General features: G+C 37.1%; 1 protein-coding gene across 2 annotated transcripts in view; it reads left to right on the top strand.

The window, feature by feature from the left end:
• Positions 1–23283, top strand: part of CSMD2 (CUB and Sushi multiple domains 2) — a 642692-nt gene that overhangs the window by 378241 nt on the left and 241168 nt on the right. Inside the window, exon 12 of one of the 2 annotated variants that reach the window (XM_087970515.1) lies at positions 13868–13980. The exons of the other annotated variant lie outside the window; for it this stretch is intronic. Within the exon in view, the coding sequence (XP_087826641.1) occupies positions 13868–13980 (113 nt within the window). The remainder of the gene's footprint in view (positions 1–13867; positions 13981–23283) is intronic. 2 annotated transcript variants of the gene reach the window in all.

Here is a 23283-nt window from a genome sequence, read left to right as displayed (position 1 = left end):
GAGTGGCAAATAAACAGGAGTCAATTAGCATGTTTCCAATATGTCGATTAACTTGACCATAAATAAGCAGATAACATTAGAGCTGAGGAGCTGTAAATTATCTATAAACATCTGCATAGAAAGAAGCTGTTGCCTGTAATTCATATCTAGGGCTTAAATTCAGCCATGAAGAAGAGATTTATTTCAATCTAATAGTCCAGAGCTAAGATAAAATAGCCAATCCATGGGTCATAAGTTAAGAATCCATTTGCAGGGGAAGGAATAGAAAAAAACAAAAATAAAGAAACAGTAGTCCACAGTGAAAAGCTGTTTTCAAGAAGGAACGATCTGAAGCACACTAAGAGTGTGCTAAGACAAGGCTTTGCCTAATCAGAGGAGCTGTGCTAATGGCTGCTGTTCACTCCTGTTTTACTGCCGGTATAATTTTTGCTGTTTGAATTTAGCAGCCACTTCTGTTGAGTTTGACTCACTCAGATGGCTGATGGCCAATTGCTTCCTAAACTACAGGCTGAGAGTCTACTAGGTTGCCAATGTTAGCTTCAGAATTAGAGGAGCCCATCATATCATCCATCAGTCACTTAACATGGTCTAAGAATTGGGCAGAGGAAGAGGCAAGGATTGACAAGTGGTTAGACTGGTGGGGGGTAGGCGTTTGTCAAAACTTGCTTTGATTTGGCACAACTGTCATTCACAGGCACGTTCTAGAAGTTCACTAAATATATGCTCAAAAAGAGCTAAAAGGAGTTTTGCGCAATTGCAGAATTTATTCTATTTAGGCACTGTTCAGTTCCAATTGACTCTGGGAGGGAGTATATAATAAAAGCAGCAGCATAAAAATAAGAATACAATAATTATAAAAGAATAAACAACTGAAGGTTGATGCAATCATTCATATCCACCCATAATCCAGCTGTTCCCCAACCACCCTAAATCTGGCTATTGGGAGAACAGTCAGGTCCTTAAGGCTTTCCAGCATGCCAGCACAATGGGAGTCATACAAATATCAGGGTGAATCTTATTCCATAGAGAAGGTGCTATGACAAAGAGGACGAGCTTTGGGGATCCATGGCCTTGCCCCAGGTTATCTACAAGCACAGACTATCTCCATGCTAAATCCTGGCCTGAAACCTAACTGAAATGGGTCTAGATAACCCACTTCCCCCACTTTATCAAAGTGACCACCTGAGCACCTTCCCCCAAAAGGGAAAATTGGAGAAAGGGATGTTGTATTGAAAAGCAGCCTGAACAACCAGTGTAGAAAATACTGCATGAGGAAGCAGTGGAGGCAAAGTTGCTTTTGGGCTCCATAAGGGTCACTTGATTGCAACACTGACCAAATGGTTGAATGACTTTACATTGCATCCATGGCCAAATTGACATTATTTGTTATCTCCTGAAGGCAGGAAATACAACTCATAACACCAGAACAACTAAGAACAACTTTAAGGTTCTTTGGAGGGTGGAGGGATTGGAGCTAGGGGCATCTAGTGACTATAGATCTAGTGTGGGGTGTGGGGTCTGGGGTGGGGTGGGGTGGGGTGACTCCAGCAGGGTTAGATACAGTAATTCTACTCTGGCAGAGGTGGATTCAGCAAACTTCAAGACTCTGCTGGCATCCACGGATAACCTCTCAATCTCTGAGGTTCAGCCACCCAGTTCCAAGCAGAGGCATGTTTTAAAGATCCAAGAACAGAGGGTTGAGTCCACAGGCCAGAGAGGCTTCCAAGAAGTAGGCCAGCAGAACCACAGACTCTTAAGCCCATGATGGTGAACCTATGGCATGCATGCCAGAAGTGGCACGCAGAGCCATTTCTCTGGGTACACCAGCTGTGGCCTGTTGCTCTTCAGGGTTCTGGCACAGACATGTGTGCTGGCCAGCTGGTCTTTCAGTTTCTAACATGCATGCACACGTGAAGACCAGCTGGCCAGTGCACTCATGCACATTAGAAACCAGCAGGGCACCTGGTCTTTCGGTTTCTAACTTGCATGTGCACGAGAAGAACAGCTGGTACAAGAGACACCAGAAGACCAGGTGGTCTTCATGCACACATGCATGTTAGAAGCTGGAAGACCAGGTGGCCAGCATGCATGCATGCTCTGGAACTACTCTTCCAGTTTCCAGTGCAAGTGCGCAAATGCATGCATGCGTGTTTTGGCACACAGTGCTGAAAAGGTTAACCACCACTGCTCTAAGCAGTAACACAGCTTAATTGGGTGGAGTCTGGGCTAGCTACTTCATTGGCTTCACTCTTTGGAAGAAAATACTGAGAACAACCTTAGAAGCCTTCAGTTCTATTGTGTTTTCCTCACCTTGCCATACCCTGCTTGGTCTCTTTTGGATTTATTGCTTGATTACAGGATTCCTGGTTTTAACTTTGCCAAGTCATGCTGCCCCGAGATACTGCTAAAAAGGATTTTTCTTCTTGCAAAAGATTATTCCAGAAGAACCTTTCTATTGCTAGGCCGGAGCATACATCCAGCTTGCTATCTAGCTGGCTGACAGTCAGCAGGGCTAGAGAAAGTATGATGCAAGAAGCAAGATCAGAGAAGAGCTGGCAAAAGAAAAGAAGAGAAGGAGAAAGAGATAGTGTGTGTTCTTATTACCTCTAGGTTACTATAAATAGGGACAGAGTCACAGCTCTCCCTGATCATCTATAACTGAAGAGCTTCAGATTATTAGAGTCCATGTGATACTTTAGCCATCTTTGGGTGAAAGGTTTTCTCAGATCAAACAATTTAGGATACAGAATAACAGAGTAGGAAGGGACCTTGGAGGTCTTCTAGTCCAACCCTCTGCTTAAGCAGGAAGCCCTATACCATTTCAGATAAACTATTGTCCAATCTCTTCTTAAAATCTTCCAGTGTTGGCGAGCCCACAACTTCTGGAGGCAAGTTGTTCCACTGATTAATTGTTGTAATAGTGAGAAAAATCCTCCCTAGTTCTAGGTTGGCTCTCTCCTTGATTAATTTCCATCCATTGCTCCTTGTCCTGCCTCCAGATGCTTTGGAGAATAGCTTCACTTCCTTCTTCTTTGTGGAAGCCCATTAGATATTGAAACACTGCTATCATGTCACCCCTTGTCCAGAGGTGGGATTCAAATATTTTTTACCACCGGTTCGGTGGGCGTGGCTTGGTGGGTGTGCTTTGTGTGCGTGCACACACTTTGCATGTGCATATGCACCAAACGCGCACTTTGCGCAGGCACAGAGGTGTTCTAACTCGCCTCCTGCAAGCCTGCATGATCCTGGTCGCTTCAGCAGCTGCCGCCCGGCACTCTTCTGTGCCGCGCAAAGCAGCTGCGCTTCAAATTCAGAGGATAAAGGTAAGTATGGAAGCACGGGCGGGCGGGTGGGCCCAACATCAGAGCAGCGGAGAGAACAGGTTCAGTCTCTGCTGCTTATCGCTGCTACCGGCTTGGCAGAACCAGTAGAATCCCACCACTGCCCTAGTCCTTCTTTTCATTAAACCAATTAAACTTATTTTCATTAAACTTTGGTTTTCTGTTTCTAGCATCCCTTGCTTTGCATGACTTAAAAATAATAATAATAATAATAATAATAATAATAATAATCATCATCATCATCATCATCATCATCATCATCATCATCATCATCATCATCATCATCATCGAAGCAAAACCAGTCATGATGTATACACAACTGTTTTATTTTTCTTATATGTATCCATGTATTCATAACTGTTTTTACTTATATCTATTATCTTGTAAGCAATTGTCAAGCCAAATAAAATTTTAAAAAAAAATAAACTGTAAATACTGCAAAACTATACAGTTTAAAGAGATTTCTAGACCAGGTTAAAAATCAAGAGTTGCTATAGACTGAGGAGTTTTTGCAAATCCCGCAATGTTTCTGCTGCTGCTGCTTCAAGAGACTTCTGAGCAATTAGCCTGGACTGCAGGTGACCCCGTTGTGCTCTTAGGTCCCACTTATTCAGGACAACTGAAGGCTAGAAATACATTGACTGAGCAATCACTCAAACTACATCAGGCTAACTGCCTGGAAAAACAAGTACATGAGATTGTGCCAAGACTGAATTACGGAAAAAGCTAATGCCATTACCAGTTCCCCTCTCAACATAAAGTAGCTGTGTTCAGTCTTTCCTTAAAGATGGATGGACAGATGGATGAATTATGCATAGAGAGATGATTGAGTATGAAGCACTCAGTGTTGTCTGGAGAAAAGAGAAATTTGCTCTTTCAAAGAGACAAGTCAAAAGAGTTCTCGTTAAGATATTCCCATGCCATCAGCTTTTCTGTTCCACCTATGTATTCCAAACAAATAAACCAAACAGAGTCTGTGAAATGGGTGCAAGGCTGAACAGAAATGTTTTAGTTTACTGTGCTAAAGCTAGGGTTATGGCTTGAGTGGAAATGAGAAATCCCCTCTGCTGAAATGTCCCATAAATTTGGGGGGTGGGGGACAAAGTGAGACAAAGAAGTGATTGATTGGTGACAATTTCTGCTTGGAAGGGAAGGCACAGTGCTTCTTAATTTTTGGTGGGGGAAGAGAAGGAATAACAGAATAACAGAGTTGGAAGGGACCTTGGAGGTCTTCTAGTCCAACCCTCTGCTCAAGCAAGAAACCCTATACTATTTCAGACAAATGGTTATCCAATTTCTTCTTTAAAATCTCCAATATTGGAGTGCCTATGACCTCTGAAGGGAAATTGTTGTACTGATTAATTGAAAATTCTCCTTAGTTCTAGGTAGAGCAAGGGAGAGAAAGAATGATAATGGGGGAGGTATTGTTAGAGCATTTCGTATTTATTTTTATATCTGTGTCTATCACTTCCCAAGATTCTGACCAACGTGAACACAAAACTGCATAAACTGGTAAGATATACATATAAAAAAACCATGTACTTTCAAAATTTATTCAAAAAAGAAAAAACAAAACAGTGCAAGATAATTGCTAAAATTTAAAATTCATCTTTATAGGGTTTTAGTATTTTATGGAAGGCCTGTGGACTAGATGTTCCAAAGTGTTGGAGCCAGCACAAAGAAAATTTATCTTCAGGTCCATGCCTCTCTCACCATTTATGGGGTGAGAAGTCTAAGCATCCTCTAATTTCTGGTATTGCAAAGAACACACAATATCTACTTAGATGGTTCCTGAAGTAGTTTATAGACAGTTAAAACTGGATGAAAAATGTGACATACTGAAATAATCAGCTGAGTTTAAATTTCAAAACTAATCAACTGAATTTTCTGCACTATAATAGGGGAAAATGAATAAACAAATCCCTACATTTCCTGTGCATTTGATCAGAGGATGCAATTGCTACTTTAAAATGCTTGTTTACTTTTTGTTTGCTTTGAACAATTAGAAAGCACCATACCTGCTTGGTGCCTTACTAATGGAGTAATGAAAACCTCAAGGGAAGATAGAATTGAAATAGAGAGACATCTTTCTACTGAACTTAGTCTACACAAAGTGTTCCATAATTCATGTCAATCTTTTTACATCATAAATGCTTTTTGTATGAGGGAAAACTGGAGGTATCCAATCATACAGAGGAGAAGCTGTCCTTTTTTTTAATGCAAAGTTCAGAGAATTGAAATAATTCTTGTTCAATCTTCTCTAGGAGTCTTGCATAATGTTTTGCTGTATTTTCTAGTCAGACCTAAGTAACCTTCTTGGGCACATCTAGAATTTTTAGAGGAATACTATGCTTGGGGTTTCTAAAACTTGAAAAAAAAATCCAGGATAAGTGGGACATGATGTCTAAAATCATGCTGAAGTTAAAAAAAAAAAAAACTCAGAATCATCAATTGAAATAAAATATGGGGAGATTCTAAATTAATAGAAGGAAGAGTTTCTTACATACCATTATGATCTCTTCCATCTGCAAAGGCTGCACTAACCGGAGATAGATATGGGCACTCCATATTTCCAAACTGCCTTGAAGCTTGTATAGTTCTCCAGAAACTGGGCCAATCATTAGTTCAGCTTCTGCTTTGGAGGAAAGTTGCAATAAAGCTTTGGAACAGGCACCATTGGTGGTAATTCCTGTTTTGTGATGGGACTTCCTTACCCCACTAAAATGCCCCCACCTCCATTTTTAAGGTCCAATTTGATTAATGATTTTTTTTCCACTACATACACATGATGTTAGGTTGTACATGCAGAGGAGAATGGTTTGCAAGCCGAAGCACATTGGTGAACTTAAATACTCTTCTTTTCTTCATTTTCATCATTCCTAGCTCTAGAGAACAGGAACAAGGATATTAACAAAATTGCTGAAGAGAGACCAGTGAATGAGTAGCAATGTTCATAGTTACACTACTTGCAGTTGTGATGGTGGCCATCACAAATGTAGACGACATTAAGAAAAGGCAGCATGAATTATGAAAGATAAGACTATCAGGGACATCTAGTCTTAAATGGCTTATATTAAATGAGAGATCCCTTATATAAGAATGTTCTTCTTACATCTTTTTTTCTGGATTTTCTGGGGGCATATGGAGAGACGTATAGATGACACATATGGAGAGATGCATAGATGGCCTCTTGATCTGATCTACCAAGTCAGTTCTTACATTATTTAATGGACTGCAATTCTGTATCATGGCTTTCTTGACTCTAGAATGACTGGAGGCAGGCAAGTAGAACTGACTAAGGCTGCACTTCCCAGCAAATGCACTTGCTTACTTTCTAATAAGAAGTAATGGCTCTTATTTCTGAGCAGGACTACACTCTTAATCTGTAGGAGTAGCAGTTTCCTAAAAATGTTTCATCTTTATTGAATAATGGTTAAAATTTATTTTTTTCCAGTTTGATTTTTTTAAGATGAAAATAGTCACTAACTGCAAAGTAAGACATTTTTCAGAAAAGTGTAATAAGACAGAAAATATTAAAGACTTCCAAATATACACACAATGATTTCCTCACATACTGTTACAATGATTGAAGTAATTAGGTAGTTCCATGTTTTATGTGGCTGTTGTCCAGGTTCTTTTCATGTCTTTCATGGCAACTATAGCTCCTTTTATAAAAGCTCTTTGGGGAAACCACCTCCTTTTCAAAACAGAAAAGTTTCTAACAGGTGTTGTTTGCCTCTTCTTGAAAGTTTCCAACAAAAGAGAGTCCAGCAGGCCATTAGAAAATGTATCTCTTTGTTAAACTGTTCCTTAAATCAAACAGTTTCTTCTTGTGCTCATATAGCAAAGACCACTGAGGAAGAAGAGAAAGGAGGATAAACAACAAATTCTATATTTATGTCAACATCCTCTCTGAAATGAGATGGTCTCTCAGTTTTCTGTAGAATGAACATTAGAAAACTTTCTCAACTAAAATTCTCTTTGATGGCATTTAGAGTTGTTTGTTTTAATTTCTAACAGTTGAATAAGACCTTGCTCAAACAAGTTTTGCAACCAGTTCAAATGTCCTTATATTTCATTTGTTTTGGCATTACTCATGTTTAGGCCCAACACTAAAAAAAGCAAATTGGATGTTTTCTTGCATCAGAGGGGGGGTTTGTATCATTTTGCAACCAATCATTTTGCAATCTCAGTATGTACACTGAGAGCTTATGCACTGGAGACAAATTCCTTGTGTGTCCAATCACACTAGGCCAATAAAGACTGTTCTGTCGTGTTCTATTCCTATTCTACTCTACTCTACTCTACTCTACTCTACTCTACTCTACTCATGAGCTTCTGTATAGAGGTGAAAAAGTACATATCAACATGCAGATTCATATCAAATTGTTTTCATACTATAGATCAGTGATGGCTAACCTTTTCGTTGTCTTAGCACACACATACTCAACCAAGACAGATACTGAGTTACTTCTAAGCAGTTTCTTTTACAGTTCCTTACCTACAGACAGAAACCTTGCCTAAACTAAAGCAACTACTTGCATAATTAAGGATATACTCTGAGAACTTCTGGGGAGGAGATATCTTGAGCCTTTTTCTCTCAACCAAACTATATAAAATTCACTGTGTCGTGGTCCTCCTGGAATTCAGCCCCCCTCCTGGGAATCCAGACCAATTTCTATCACACTTCCCTTCCTCATTCACATTTGTTCAAGAATTTAAGAGGGAAAAATTGAAGATCATATAGAAGATCTAATTGCAGAATTCATTCTAACCAATTTGTCCATTAAATCAGATGTTGGGCAGAGCAACACTGTAAAAAACTAAAAAAGAATATACAGTAGTGAGCAAAACATGCTTTGTAATGAGTCTTTGGTGAAAAATAGGATGGAATTAGATTGAGGTCTAAAAGATTCTGGACAAGAATCTTCTGGTTGCATCATTTCTGTGCTTTAAACAGGTTTTTGGTTCAGTTAGGAAAAGTCAGAAATTTTATCTGAACTGTTATCCCGTGCTAAAACAGGGATAAGCAAAACACATGCTTCTCCAAATGTTTTTTGACTCCAGCCCCTATCAACCAATATGTCCAATGGTGAGAAGGATGATAAGATTGGAAAGTCAAAAAGGGTGCAGGATACAGTCTTCTGTATGTCACCCTATCAGCCCTGAACAATTTGCTGGTTGGACTGATTGCTATATAGTGAATGTATTGCAGGCTAGGGAATGATGCAGTTTTCCATAAAACTAAAATGGAAAGTAGTAAAGAAATAGAAGAAAAGTCAGCTGTTGCTGAAAAATAACACAAGAGACTACCCAGGAAATAACTCATCGTGAATAGTTCCCTAAACTCTCATATGGGTCTCTGATGATTAATTGTTCAGCTCTCTATGGTACTTGACATGCTGATGTTTCTAATTGCAGAACAATATAGCATAGTTCCCAAATGGAAAAAGTTTTGATTTAAATCTGCAATTGAGGGAAATTGTGGAGGATGAGAGAGAGACAAAAAAGCATAACATGAAGATTGATAGAAAATAAAAAAGAGGATATGTGTCTGAAGCCCTGTTTGCACTATAGATATTATTCTGAGATTTCTTTTCTTTTCTTTTTTTGACTCATATATCTCCTAGATTTCTAAAAAAATATTCCAGTAGCAATGACTTGAATTTGAAATTTCCATCAACCAGAGGGTGGTGTGCTTTGTTTTATTTTTAATCTACAATATTTAGTGGAAATCTTCCATTTTCATTGTATTTTGGCAGTATTTTTGTTGGAGAATTATTCTGTTGCCCCATTGTGTTATTTATTTTATTTAATGTTATTTTTTATTTTATTTAATGTCTTATCCTTGTTTACAATTTACCCGTAAACTCCTTTACAACTCTTTGATGATATAAGCAATTTGATACATTTTAATATGAAAAAAGGATGCTGAAATTTAAATGTGCTCCAATATTACAGAAACTATCTATCATCTATCTATCTATCTATCTATCTATCTATCTATCTATCTATCTATCTATCTATCTATCTATCTATCTATCATATCTATCTATCTATCATTTATCTGTCTATCTATCTATCTATCTATCTATCTATCTATCTATCTATCTATCTATCTATCTATCTATCTATCTATCTATCTATCTATCTATCTATCTATCTATCTACACACACATACATACATACATACATATTTCCCTGCAAATCAAGAATCATATCACAGTCAATATTTTTGACAGTAATATTTTATTCCTGCTCTGCTGCTGTTATTGTTTTGAGTGGGGGAGATCTGTTGTTTTTGTTTCATTTTTCATTTGTTTTGAGTTTTTTCTATTGGAGGAAGCATTTAAAAATGTGATTCTAAATCCCAGTATTGTACACTTGGATTCTGAAACACCAAGTTCTTGTGTACCTAAATGTTTATCTCCTAACGTAGAACGTTCCAAATTGCCCAAGAAATGGGGACAATTATATAGAGTTAAGAAATGGCAGTTTATGTTTTTAAATATTTTCTTTTTGTTTAATAAAAAAATAATTAAATAAAGAAATGGCAGTTTCCAATCAAAACAAAAAACAAGGATGCAGTGAAAAGGTCCAGTGATGTTCTGGCCTTCACTTTGAGTTCACAGATTGTATTTTGGACCCAATTTTTAAAAGTGTCATAATATTCTTTGATCTAAGTGAGAAAAGCTGCCTATCAAACCCTGATGCTCTTCACTTATCCAAGATTGTTTTGAGAAGCAAATGAATGTATGTTCGTGGCTTTTATTTCTATTAATCCACAAAAATTCACAGTGATTCCCATCAGGTTGTATGGAAGCATATGGCTTCTCTCCAAAACCATTTTGATGTAGCTGAAATCGATAAGGAAACTGTCCCTTCCACACTTATGATCAACAAGTACCAAATCCTATGAAGAGAGAAGACCAAGTTGTGTTGGTCTTTGTGGAGACTGGTCCTTGCAAAAAAAGTGGTGATCTCACAAATGACCTTTTCTGTTGCAAGGACTATCTATTACACAGGCTGGAGCAAAGTTCTCATATCTGGATTATAGAGGATTGTACCCCTTTTGTGTTTCATTGGAGAACAATAGAATAAAGATAGAACTAACTTCTAGCTTTCACTCTTCTCAATTCCATTCTTGCAACAGAAAAAAAGGCAGTTATGAGAGCTGATCTCTGTATAAATCAGATTAAGGATTTTCGAGTGCCATGTTCAAGTACTTTTTAAAATATTCCATTAGTCTATGCTTTAAAGAGATATTTGGGACAGTGCAAATGATTAGTGGCCAAACAACTTCCAAACAACATCCCCAAAAGTTTCCATCAGACAGAACCAGTCAGAAAAATTCAGGATGAGCAGTTATGTTTATAATGACTGATAGTGACTGATTTAACAGAATAACCAAATTGGAAGGGGCCTTGGAGGTCTTCTAGTCCAACCTCCTGCACAAACAAGATACCCAATACCAGAGGTGGTATTCAGCAGGTTCTGACCAGTTCTGGAGAACCGGTAGAGGAAATTTTGAGTAGTTCAGAGAACCCGCAAATCCCACCTCTGACTAGAGATTTTACAGTATCCTTCCCCTGCCACGCCTACCAAGCCATGGCCACAGAACCAATAGTAAAAAAATTTGAATCCCACCACTACCTGATACCATTTCAGACAAGCGGTTGTTCAGTCTCTTCCTAAAAGCCTCCAGCAATGGGGCATCCACAACTTCTTAAGGTTGCTTCTCTCTTTGATTAGTTTCGACCCATTGTTTCTTATTTTGCCTTCTGGTGCTTTGGAAAATAGATTGACTCTTCTTTGTGGCAGCCCCTTAAATATTGGGACACTGTTGCCCCTAGTCCTTCTTTTTCACTGGACAGAATAACAGATTTCAAACCACTTAAAAACTTTTGTCTGGAGATTTCAGCAAGGGTGTTCAAAAACGATATGTAATTGTTTATCATAATCTTGGTTTGAGATACATCTGCTACAAATTTTCTGATTAAATTACATGGGCTTTGTTTTTTTATCCTCATTCTGAACAGGATGGGACTTGCAATCCACTGTACATTAACCAGTTATAAAAAAAACAACAGTTGAAAAATTATAATCAATAAGATAACTAAAGTGCAATCTTATATTAACAAAATGATTTATTTAAATGTTAAAATAGGAATAGAAATGAGATTCATATAAAACATGCAGTAGACAAAAAAGAAAATTTAATGAGATGAGAAGATGTTCAGATCTGGTTCCCTATAAATCTGGTGCGTGTGTGTGTGTGTGTGTGTATGCTCATGAACGCATATCTGTTTATCTCTGTGTTCATCTATAATGAATATTGATTAGGCAGATGAACTTTCTTTGGGAATCTTTCTAGGGCAGTGAACTTTATCTTTTGCTGCTTACTGGAAACTGAGAGACCTTGTGATTTATGGTTCGATGATTAGAAAGAATTGGTTACAGAAAGAAGGAAATTATAATGTAATCTTAAAGAGAGGACTGCTTAAAATTGTAGGTATGGCTGCTAAGAGGAAAGCCAGAAGCCATTCCTTTTGTGAGATCCGTGGTGCTTCTTTGAGCTTGCTTGTTTTCTTGTAGTTGTTTCATTAACGAACTAAGTAATGAAAAAAAGCCAAAAAGGAAACAAAAAGATCAAAATACTTCCCCACCAGCAATCAATACCCAGATAAGCAGAGATTAATGCCAAGACTAATACTAGACCAACAATTGGTATAATACTAGTCCAGGAGCTACCAGCTCAGGCAAACAAGCTAACAGTAACCACAGCCTAAATCAAAGAACCAACAACCACATTCCCTCCAGTACAGACAAGGCAAGCCGTTAACATATAAAATGAGTGCAAACCCCACTTCCTTTTAGTACTGATGATGTTACCTAACCAAGTAATGAAATGTGTGTAAGAAAACAACCAAGTTCAGAGAGCACCAAGGACCCCACAATTAAGCCCTGAGCTGCAAATATTGTCTTCCATCATAGCCATTGCTTTTATTTTCCTTTCATGTTTTCTATTTTTTTTCCTTTCCTTTTTTCTATCTTCTTTTTCTCTGTATCATCTTTTTCTTTCTTTTTCCCCTTCTTTTTTCATTTACTATATCTTTTTCTTTCAGGGTGTGTCTTATTAAACATGTAAAATCTTTTAATAAAAACTATTTTAAAAAGAAAATTGGGGCAATAGGACCGAATTTAACGGTAGATTGCTAGAGATTATAGTAGATAATTAAGGGTAATCTATTTAGCAAAAGCAAGAATTAAAACATCCCTCTTTGTCATACACAACACAAGAAGCACATTTTGAGAACACTTTACCATGGAAAACAAGAAACGTGCTGCAGTATATACAGAGAGACCTACTAAAGCCACAACTGGGCATCTAATGTGATGCTGTTATAAAAACAAAGGGGGGGAAACAATCCCACAAACCTCAAATTTGCTCACTCTGATAGCAATGTTGCTGAGTTATTTTGGAATGAATTGTTCTATAACAAAATCAACGGCAGAGCAATGGATTAAATGATGATCCTTTGATCTGGGACTTTCAATTAAGGCTTTGACACTTTCATTACTGTTTCCTTACTGTCAAATATGGTCATATCAGATCATTCTTGAGTTATAAGTACAAAATATAGAATGACACTGATCAAGGAAGTCCCAGGCATCAGGTTGTTATTTCTAGTGTTGATGTCAGTGTGTTGTATATGCGTTGGAATTTCTATAGTTGGTGTGCACTGTTGACCAGGCAAGGTGAAAGTTTCTGAAGATAATCTTATTTGATATACTTTGTGTTTGCTTTTTAATTTTACTTATGGGAGTTGTTTGCATCACCATGTTCATCTACGTTCATCCAAAGATCTACAAAGTTCATCTTTGGTTCTTATATTCTATTGTGGAACATTGAAACTATTGCATTGGATTATGGGTATAGGAAGACCTAACTTGTTACTTCATTTTGGAAATCTAAGTACATTAGAAATATGCATCCATTTATCAAAGTATGGGACAGCATGAGAGAAAGCAAGAAGATGTAACAAAAATGCAATAGATTTTATTGTGTTATCATGATGGTTATTGTATTGCTTGACTTGAGATGAAGTGTCAGGGCTGTGTTGAGTACAAGATTGTATTCCTCTATTCCATATCTATCATGTAAGTCAATTTAAGGTGATACAATAGCATTTTCTGCCATATCTGGAGACTTGCAAATTAATGATGTGAGGGGAACATGCAGAATTCAGTCCTCCAAAATCCATTCCCCATGAGCTCAGCATCTGCTATGTAAAATGGCCACCACTATCTACCTAATAGTAGAGATAGCCTTAGAGAAATCAATACTAGTTTTTGTTCCAAGCATTTGGCAAAGTGAACCCAGCAAAAGCCTTCCCTCTCTTTCTTAATCATTTTAGTAATGTTGCATTTACTACTCTTAATGTGTTCTCTTTGAGAAGAGCTGTTTCTTCCATCTTCAGATACCTGCTGCTGCTGCTGCTTTAGTTTCTTTTCTTTCTTGACAGTTTAACAGGTACAACTGTCCCTGATTTGATTGTCAGCACTCAACATCAGATGTGGCTCCTCTTCCAGACTGATAGTGTGAGGAACCTACTAGGGTTCAAAGCAACCTATGAAGGTAAATAAAATTTCTGCGTTGATTCCTTATTAGACAAACACAACTCACAAATACTTTACCCAGAAATCTCTTGACAAGAAAAAGTTATAGCTCTTTGTAATGATGAAGGACAATACGAGAAGTTCTCAACTTACGTCCACACTTGGGCTTGGAACTTCCATTGCTTAAGCAAGTTAAGTGAGTCACAGTTGATTTTATGACCTTTTTTGCCATGGTTGTTAAGTAAAGCATGTGCTCATTAACTGAATTTGGCTTCCCCCATTAATTTTGCTTGTCAGAAGCTGGCTGGGAGTTGCCAATGGTGATCATGTGACTCTGGGACACTGCAACCATCATAAATGTATGCTAGTTGCTAAGGGCTTCAATTTTGATCATCTGACTACAAGGATATTGCAACAACCATACATGCGAGGACCTGTCATAAGTCACTTTTTTCAGCAGTGTCATATCTTAGAATGGTCACTAAATGAATGGTTGTAAGACAAGGAGTATCTTTAAGAGAGATGGGTTCATTGCAGTAGATTGCACTGTTTCTCTGATACCCTCTAAATATGTTAGACTTCCTGTCCCATTAGTCCCATGGCTAAAAGGATTAGTGATGCTGAGAGCTGGAATCCAACACATCTGAAGATTGCAGCATCTTTTATCTTACACTAGTAGGTTCCATATTTCCCATGCTACTTTCTGCTTTGCTAGGGAAACACCTGGTGTGAGAATTAAGAGTACAACCTCTAGTACATGTAGCATCATAAAAGAGGAGGAGGAAAAAGATGACAGGTGTCATATTGGAATAAAGGCAGAATATAATTGTAATTACTAAAGCTAAACTCTCCAGTGTTATAAAGGCACATTTCACATGAGTGACTCGGTTTCCACAAAGCTGTGCCTGTTTCAGAGGGATGCCAGTTTCTACTTATCATTACAAGAAAATTACTTTCATGGATGGGTAGATGGTAAGAACAAGAAAAGAAAGTATATTGCTAGCACATGTCATATATGAGGGGTGTTCAAAGGCATCTAAAAAGTGAGAGGTTTTTTTATTGACTATAACTTTAAATATAACCAGAGTAGCTTTTGTGTTTGCTTCCGCTACTATGTTTGCTTAGTAGAATGAAAGCAAGCCACAATGTTGATAACAATGTATAAAGTTTTATTTTATGTTTTTAAAATTTGGAAACTTAATAAAATTTATTTTAAAAAAAAGAAAGCAAGGCACAATAAACTTACAAGTGGAGCAATTAAACAGTGAAAGATAACTATTTAAGATGCCTCTCCTGCTGAAGACTAGAGAGAACAATGCAAGATCTCTTGTGGGATGTTTTATACAGGCTTGTTACAAAGAAATACAACTTGGTTTACTTTTTTCCCTTTAATTATGTAATCTCACCTCCTAGAATTTGTCAACTAATTGAGGTTCTGGAGACTGATCATTAAATTTCTGCAATCATATTTTTTATCAACATAAGATCTTGCCTATATAAAATATTTTAACTGAAAAAGACAGAAATTTATGTTAGCACTTCCCTGAAAATTTTGCCCTTGACCATTAAATTGTAGCTCTTCTGTAGTTAATGACATATAAACATAGCTGTTTGTCCCCCCAGTAAAATTGTAGGTGTCCTTTAAAGAAACATTATTTCAGTTCAAGGCCTAATTAATTCCATTCAGGGCTATGCAACTTGTTAATCTTGCCTACTTTCAAGTCTCCTTTAGCAGTATAATATACTAATCCTCCATTTTTCTATGGATTTAAAACAAATATAGAAAATGTTGTAACCAAACGTTGACACGTCCAACAAATGAAAGTTTGGTAATATCTTAATCTACTGTGTTTTTAATTGAATTGCCCAATAATTTCTTCCAAAACATATCATCTTGATTTTGATTTCCGAAACACAGATTGTGACAGGGATGAAAACTTTAAAAATGTTAATTTCTGTGATGCAAACTCCCTTTTTTAATGTAATTACCACGGTTCCCAAATAACTTTCAGAAAGTCACATCCCCATTTGTTTTGCCTTCAAATTCAGAATACTATGCAGTCATTCTGTCTGGACTTTGAAAAACATGCTGTATGCTTTGAAATCTTGAACAACTTCAGGACTTTAATTTTGCTCCGCATACATTTGCTCACATAAAATATGGTTGATGTACACACCTTTTCTGTTGTGGCACTAGGGACATCCTCTTGAGATTTCCTACTTCCTCCTCAGTGTAAATAAAAGAGTCCTGAAAACTAGAAAAAATGATGATCATGTATATTTTATTGCTTTAGAATGTTTTATCATCTAGATGCTTGGGGATTTCAATGTAATTTAGGATTGGTTTATAGTACACTGCCCAGAGTCATTGTAGAATTAAACAGACTAAGACATTTAATAAAATAATTAAAAGCATGCTTAAGTTTTGAAATCAAATCTAAAGCATTGCATAACTCTATTATATTAAAATTGAAATTAAAATAGTTATATGATTTGCTGTGTATTAGACCAGCAGAGTAATATCTCAAAGGGAGATGAAATTGCTCATCTTAAAAATAAAGTAAGAAATATTCTGTCCCTAAAACAAAGATGCTCTCAAACAGGAGAAGGGTTTTCATTCTGCATTGTTGAGGTAGCTGTATATTTCTCTCTCTTGGTGGGAGGGAGAGGGAAGGGAGGGATGGACAGTTCTTCAGTGTGGATTGAAAGTTTAAAGCTTAATACTTTTTCCTAAAAAATATCCTTCAAATTAAGGTTGAATCTTGGTGATTTCATTAACATACCAATGTTATCTTTGCAGTAGCATTTTTATTTTTGGGTGGAGGAACTTCCTAATGAAACTTTGGGATTTTCTGCTGGCCCCTCACGCAAGGGTTGTCAGTTTCCAGGGAGAGAACACTTAAACTCAACTCTGTTTAGCATTTGAACCCAGTTAAAACTGAAGAGGTGCTGCCAATACAATTAAATAATTGGAATGAGGACTGAAGCAAGCAGTTAATGCCTTCCCATTGCCTGTGGGTCACAATCCAAGTCTTAATACCCCATTGTCAGTTTCCAGAGAGAAAACATGACATTGAAGAAGAGAACTGTACAATTAAGGTCATCTGTAGCTCAGCTTGTGGATTATTCAAAAGGCTGAATTTTCATGTATTTAAGAGCATCCTTTTATCTTGTGACACAAGCATGCATCAGCACTCCTTCTACATAATTTGTTTCTGTTTGCAAACCATGCAACCTGTTTTCCCTGAGGCAAATTTCCTATCATTTGAACCAGATCAGTGAGATTTTCTACAAGCTCGATTTGATTATCCTTAAAGTTTGCTGGAGGTTATGAGAATCAAAGATCATGATGGCAAGAAGCCAACCTAAATATTTTAGGACATTGTCCTCTCTAGACCTACTGAACTTTGGCCATTTATCTGGGCATCTAATGGATGCATTCATGCAATTTCTTGGCAGCAATAAGGAAATAGATTGCCAGCGTCTTCTTTCTCAATGTTTTTTCAACTTCCCTTCTACCAAAAGCTCTAGTGTTACCTCCAGGTTTCCCATCCATGAACCAACGAGGTTCTGGTAAGCTTTTCAAATGCAACCAAGATTGATATACTAATGCACAAACACAAACATTAATATAAGGTCTAGTTTATTGAAACCACTAATAAAAGTCTTTCAAAAATCAAGTATCCTTTGAGTTGAGTTGTACTTCTGATGATATTCTGGATATGGTAGCATTATGGAAGCAGTTTGCCACTGCCTTTTTGTAATTTCTTGCAGCAAAACAGTACTTTCAGAAGTACTACTGGGGAGCAAAAAATGAAAGAAAAGGATGTTAAGTTCTTAGCTGATTGGTTGTTTTGTGGCTCTATTTCCTGATAACTCCCACATTTTGTAGACAATGTCAAAAATGGGCTGCAGTGGCTTAATATAGTCTGGACTGAAGATATTTTTTTTCTAAAATGACAGAAGAAAAACATCTGACCAAAGTTAACATCCTAAATTTTTATAGGATGGGAAAGGTAGTAAAATTTCTACGTTCAAATAAAGTCCATGATTACTCAGGCATGTTGATGCTGTTTTCTTGGCAATGATAGTGTAGAGTTTAATTGTAACACCTACTTGGGTGTTTCTTCAATGTCTTAATCTAATCACCAGTCCCGGGCTTTTCTGGAAACTTCCACCAACAGGTCAACTAAATTTGACTCTGGCTAGCTTTCTGAGATTAACCAAAGTCAGTGCTGCAGCCTAGTTAGGCATCTCATAGACACATCTATGAACTGGGCTAACTAAACTTCTAAAAGAAGATAATTTCATTGCTAGACTAGGTAACACTATCAGTCCTAGTGAGTGTAAGGTTTGTACCCTATTCCCTGCCTGGCTAGTATTGGGGTGGGTATATGTATGGCGTGTGTTATTTTTCCTGAGTAATCCTTGATTAGGGTATTGTTTTCTGCTAGATTGTTTGTTAATCCCTATTTACCTGGGTATAGACTGCTGGAGAGACTGTATTCTGGTCTGTTTCCTTTTTAACTTTTTAAAATAATATGTTCTGAATGATGTGACCATGGAGTTTACCTCTATGTGTCTTGTGGGAGAAGATTTCTCTGAATCGTAAGCTTCCAGGAATTGCATAGCATTTTTGTATTTAGCTTAGTCTAGGATGCTCACAGTTTTCCAGTTGAAACTACAGTACAATTGAGTCTGTCCAGGTTATTCTGAGATTAAGGAGTTTTGTCATGACTGCTAGTTAGTGTTCATGGATGTGCTCTGCTGGTCTTCAGTTCCTTTTCATAGGTTGCATTTGTTATGCTATTGTGTGTTCAGTGGTCAGGTATTTTTTGATAAATCTGATGAAAAAGTTAATTGAGCTAATTTAGTCCCAACCTGAGCTGGTTTGGTTTCAGATAAAATGAATCTCTTTGAGCTAATTTTCAGAATACTCTATGTAGTTTTTGGTGTTTGCATAACACACAACCTCAGCACTAGATTATCCACTAAATATTGGTGGGACTCCAAGAAGAAGCAGCTATCATGCAAGACCATGGCAAAAAGTAGTTGTCCACGTCCTGCTTTAATCAAGAGTGGTCTATGGGATGAAGTTTGAAGGAATGTCATAAGATAAATGCCTCAAGTATAGTAGTATTCTGGAAGAATGCGCTTTGATGCCCACCAAGTTGGCCCAGATAAGTCCTGTAAATCTGTTGGGGACACATTGGGCACCCAGCTAAATCTTGCTTTACAAGCACAACAAGCAGACTTTTCTCAAACAATTTTATTCATTACCTTGCAGACATTCCTCCTATATCAGACACTTTCTTCATCTAGTTTTCAAAAGAAAAAGATGAGAACAAATATTTTCTGCTGAGATAGACAGATAGACAGATAATATGGCTCCCTGCATGAAAAGCATTCTAAGTTTCTCAACTTTTGAGATGAACATTTGTCAAGTATGCACAGGATAATTATTTTTACTGCCCTTTCCCCACATTTCTTCTCTTGCTTTCTGTCACTCTTCCAGACTGAATGCTATTCAACTCTTAATGATTTTAAAACTTAATGGAGTGAAGATTAAAAGGGGAGCAAAAACTCGCATTGTTAGCTTGACATTTTGCTCCAGCCATCTGGAGCTGAAGTTGCTTTACTTCCACCTCACACACAGACCCCTTTCTCCTTGACTTTATGAAGCTTCCTTTATAAAACTGAAACATGAAGATGTGGCTCAAGATGACCTGCAGCCCTGCTCATCCTACAATAAAATGTTCTGCTTTTCTTCTAACCAGAAATACGTGTAACTTCATCCCTTCCAAGTTTGTGTTAGAATTGTTTCATCTTAAAGATGTAAAGCTTGTCAGTGGTTTTTTAGATCAGTTGTTCCCATTATTTCTCAATGAGAAAAATTTACATCCATAGTGAAAAACTCTTTCCCACAAGTGAAAAACTATTTCTGGCATGCACTAAATTTCAGTGATAAATTGACTTCTTATCTCTTTCTGTGATCTTCAAATACTTAAATTCACCCTTTTTTAGTCATACCCCAATTTCAATGGGGGAATGTTGTTTATCCATATAACACAGCTAGGGACAATAACCTGGAACCAAGAAATTGGATGCTTTAGAAACAGAACCTTGAGATGTGGAGCTGGAAAGCATAAGACCCCATTTGAACTCTGAGCTTATATCTTCATTTAAATAAGAGAGTCTTAAAGGTGAAAAGGGAAGATTGAGGATTTTCACTCCTTCCTTTTATTCTTCAAGGATCGGAAACAGGAGTCTGCAGGGGTGGAATCCAGATGCAGGACCCAAAGCAAATATTCAAGTCTCACTGTAGTGTTTATTAAACAGTACATGCTGGAGGGGACCCTACAAAAGATTAGTCAATCACCCTTTAAAGGGAAAGATGCACTGATATTTAGACTTTTCAAGGGACAGTAATGTAAAGAAAGGAGGGGAAATTATGCATGCATACATATTCATAAGTAATAAAGTAATATATCTCAGGTTACTTCCTGCCCTTCTGTTTTCTACTGAGAACAATAGTTTTTTGTACCATTTGCCTCTTGAGTTTCAGGTTCCAGTGGAAATATTTTGATAAACTGGCCATTGCTTTAGGGTAGAATTCTCCCTTTCCAACTAGTACAATGTTAGTGGTCATGTAAAATCAGTGGTAAATCCCAATATTTTAAGGATGATAATTATGGTGAAACACATTCATTTCTCTTCTTCTAAGCCTTGGGTGCTTCCATTTAGGACAAACAACATTAACTGAACTGAAAAGTTTTTTCAGCTTCTAGCATACCCTCCCTTCCATTGTATATTTTGGGCACAGATTCCGGAAGATGCTGCAAATACCTGTAACAGTTGTACTGATTTTCCAGTGGCTGTTTGCATTCATATTATGCAGTGAGAAATTCACCCAATCTATTCTAAGGCAGCAACAGTTAATAGCAGCTGACAGACAGGATGTCTCATGTCCTGCTCTGCATTTAGTTATCTACAAAATAAAGAACATTTATTTTTTCTTTCTGTTGCACTGAATTTGTTTGGACAATGTTTCAAGAGATTTTTTTGGTCATTGATTTTCAGTGCATGTTTATTCTTCCTCAGAAATTTCACATTTCTGTTGAAAGGAAAACATAAATGACTAGACTTGTTTTTGTTTTCAGAATATACTCCAAAGAAAGCTGAAGCCATTGAAAAATTGTTGAAGTTCTTAGGTTGTATTGGTAAAAGGCAGAGGCATGAAACAAATGTGTGCCTACCATATTCACTGCAGGTTGCAGTTATATGGAATGCTGGATGTGTTATAAGACCCAGTTCAAGATTATGAAGGTCAAAGTGAATCCCAGTAAGCTGGGATAAAAAATGTTGGAACAAATCATGCAAACATTCAAAAAGTTCCTAGCTCCCCATTTTAGTAGAATCAGAACCAGAATGAACTTGTTGTGACCATTGGACATTCCTGTTTTTCATTGTAGGGCATCTTCCTATAATATTAGTAACAGTTGCCTTATTTATACCTCTCTTCCTTGGTCTGTTCTCCTCCTCCTCCTCCCCTCTGGCAGAGGAGGGAAATGTATAGAATTGCTTTCACAAACTAGCTGCCCGTTTCACAGGCTTGCCTGCAAATGTCTTAGATAAAATGGATGAAATGCACAATATAAAAACTCATAATAGCTGAATTTCATGACATGATCATCACCAAAGTTAAGAGACATGCTGTATGCCACATCTGTGGACAAAAAACTAAGTTTTCAAGGCCTTGCAAAAGGCCAGCAGGTTTGGGAGTAATTTTACCTCAGAGGGAATGAAACTCCAAAGAGTGTATGCCACTCTCACACCTGCATCAGAAAAGCACCTGGGTCCAGCTAGCTAACACTCTTTAGCCAACTGCCAACAGAGCATGACCTTCTTGCCAGAACAATTTGGGAAACAGTCCCATAAATAAGTACTATCAGCTTCTCTTCTTTGTATGTTGATGATGTTGATTGATGAGGAGGAAGAAGATGATAGATGCACAGTCAGGCAGATATATTATCATGTTTACCTGTGAAAAAGTATCATCACAGGATGATATATTATTAAATAAATTGTTAATGTTAATGATTTTAATTATTTAGTATGTCATATAGTTAGTTTTAATTAAATTTTATTCATAAAATTATTACAATTTTATATGTATATTATAATGGAATTATACTATCATTACAAATATAAAAATAAAACATAAACCAAAACATTTTATCAATAGCATTTTATACCATAATTAAAAATAATAATTATTATTGACTAAAAGTATTTTTATTGTTATACACAACAGCACGAAACCACAGCTTCCAGTTCTTTACCTGGCATTGACCTTTGTTCACACTGAGTTCTTCCCTAAACGCTAGGATGCTGTGATATATCATTCCTGTATGTGTGCAGATCCGAGAAGTGTGGCCTTTGGTCATTGACAGGTGGACATTTTGCCAATGCACATATTTTCTATTATTATGATGATCGGTTGTACTCAGCCAGATGTTTAATCTGGATTTGGCATTTTTTTTAACATCTACCTATCAAGTCCTTCTCAGGACCTGAGATAGGCAGATGTTGTTTCATGGTGTTAAAGGATGTGTGCTGCCCCAAGTAAAGCAGCCTTTGGCAATTGACTGGTAATCTTTGTCAGTGCTGATGGTCTTCTAGCGAAGCTGCAGATGTTTTAGATTGCACCTAAGGCAGCTATCACTGTTGGTACTATCTTTGCTTTCTTTTGTCATAGTCATTCTATTCTATTTGCAGGTCTTCCTATTTTTCTCTAGTTCTTTCTCTTTTATTCTGTTGTCTCCAGGTACTACCATGCCCATTCTCCAGACTTCTTTTGCTTTTCCTGTTGACAGTTGTTAAGTCTAGCATGTTTTGTGACAGGTGCTTCTCTGTTTAAATCCTGAAATCCCAGAGCATTTTAGCTTCTTTGTTATCTATTACTTTGTCTATTTTTTTTGGTCCCACCAGTTCTTGCTTGCAAGCAAACTATATTTCTTGCAGATATTTCAATGCATCATTGTTATTTTTATTATGAGTCACTGCATAGACAGCCAGATGTTTAGACTGTATTTGCCATTTTTACCCAACTATTATTATTATTATCCTTCAGGTAGTGAACCAGAATATTTGACTAGCACTAAGCAGACATTCTCCATTCCATTGATTCTGTTCCTCCCCCAGCTAAGAGAAACATTTCTGAGTCTTTTTCTTGTCTGAAACTTCAAAATTAGCTTTCTGTGAGGACAATTAATTAGAATACACGCATGGGGAGTTCATGTTCTGCCTCCTTTCACAAGAA

Source organism: Notechis scutatus, chromosome 8 (assembly GCF_049901735.1).
Source record: "Notechis scutatus isolate UNSWTSFEM ecotype Mainland chromosome 8, rNotScu1.2, whole genome shotgun sequence".
In the NCBI taxonomy this organism is placed as follows: domain Eukaryota; kingdom Metazoa; phylum Chordata; class Lepidosauria; order Squamata; family Elapidae; genus Notechis; species Notechis scutatus.
The sequence above is the reverse complement of the archived record's forward strand: the minus strand, read 5'-3'. Positions and strand labels throughout refer to the sequence as shown.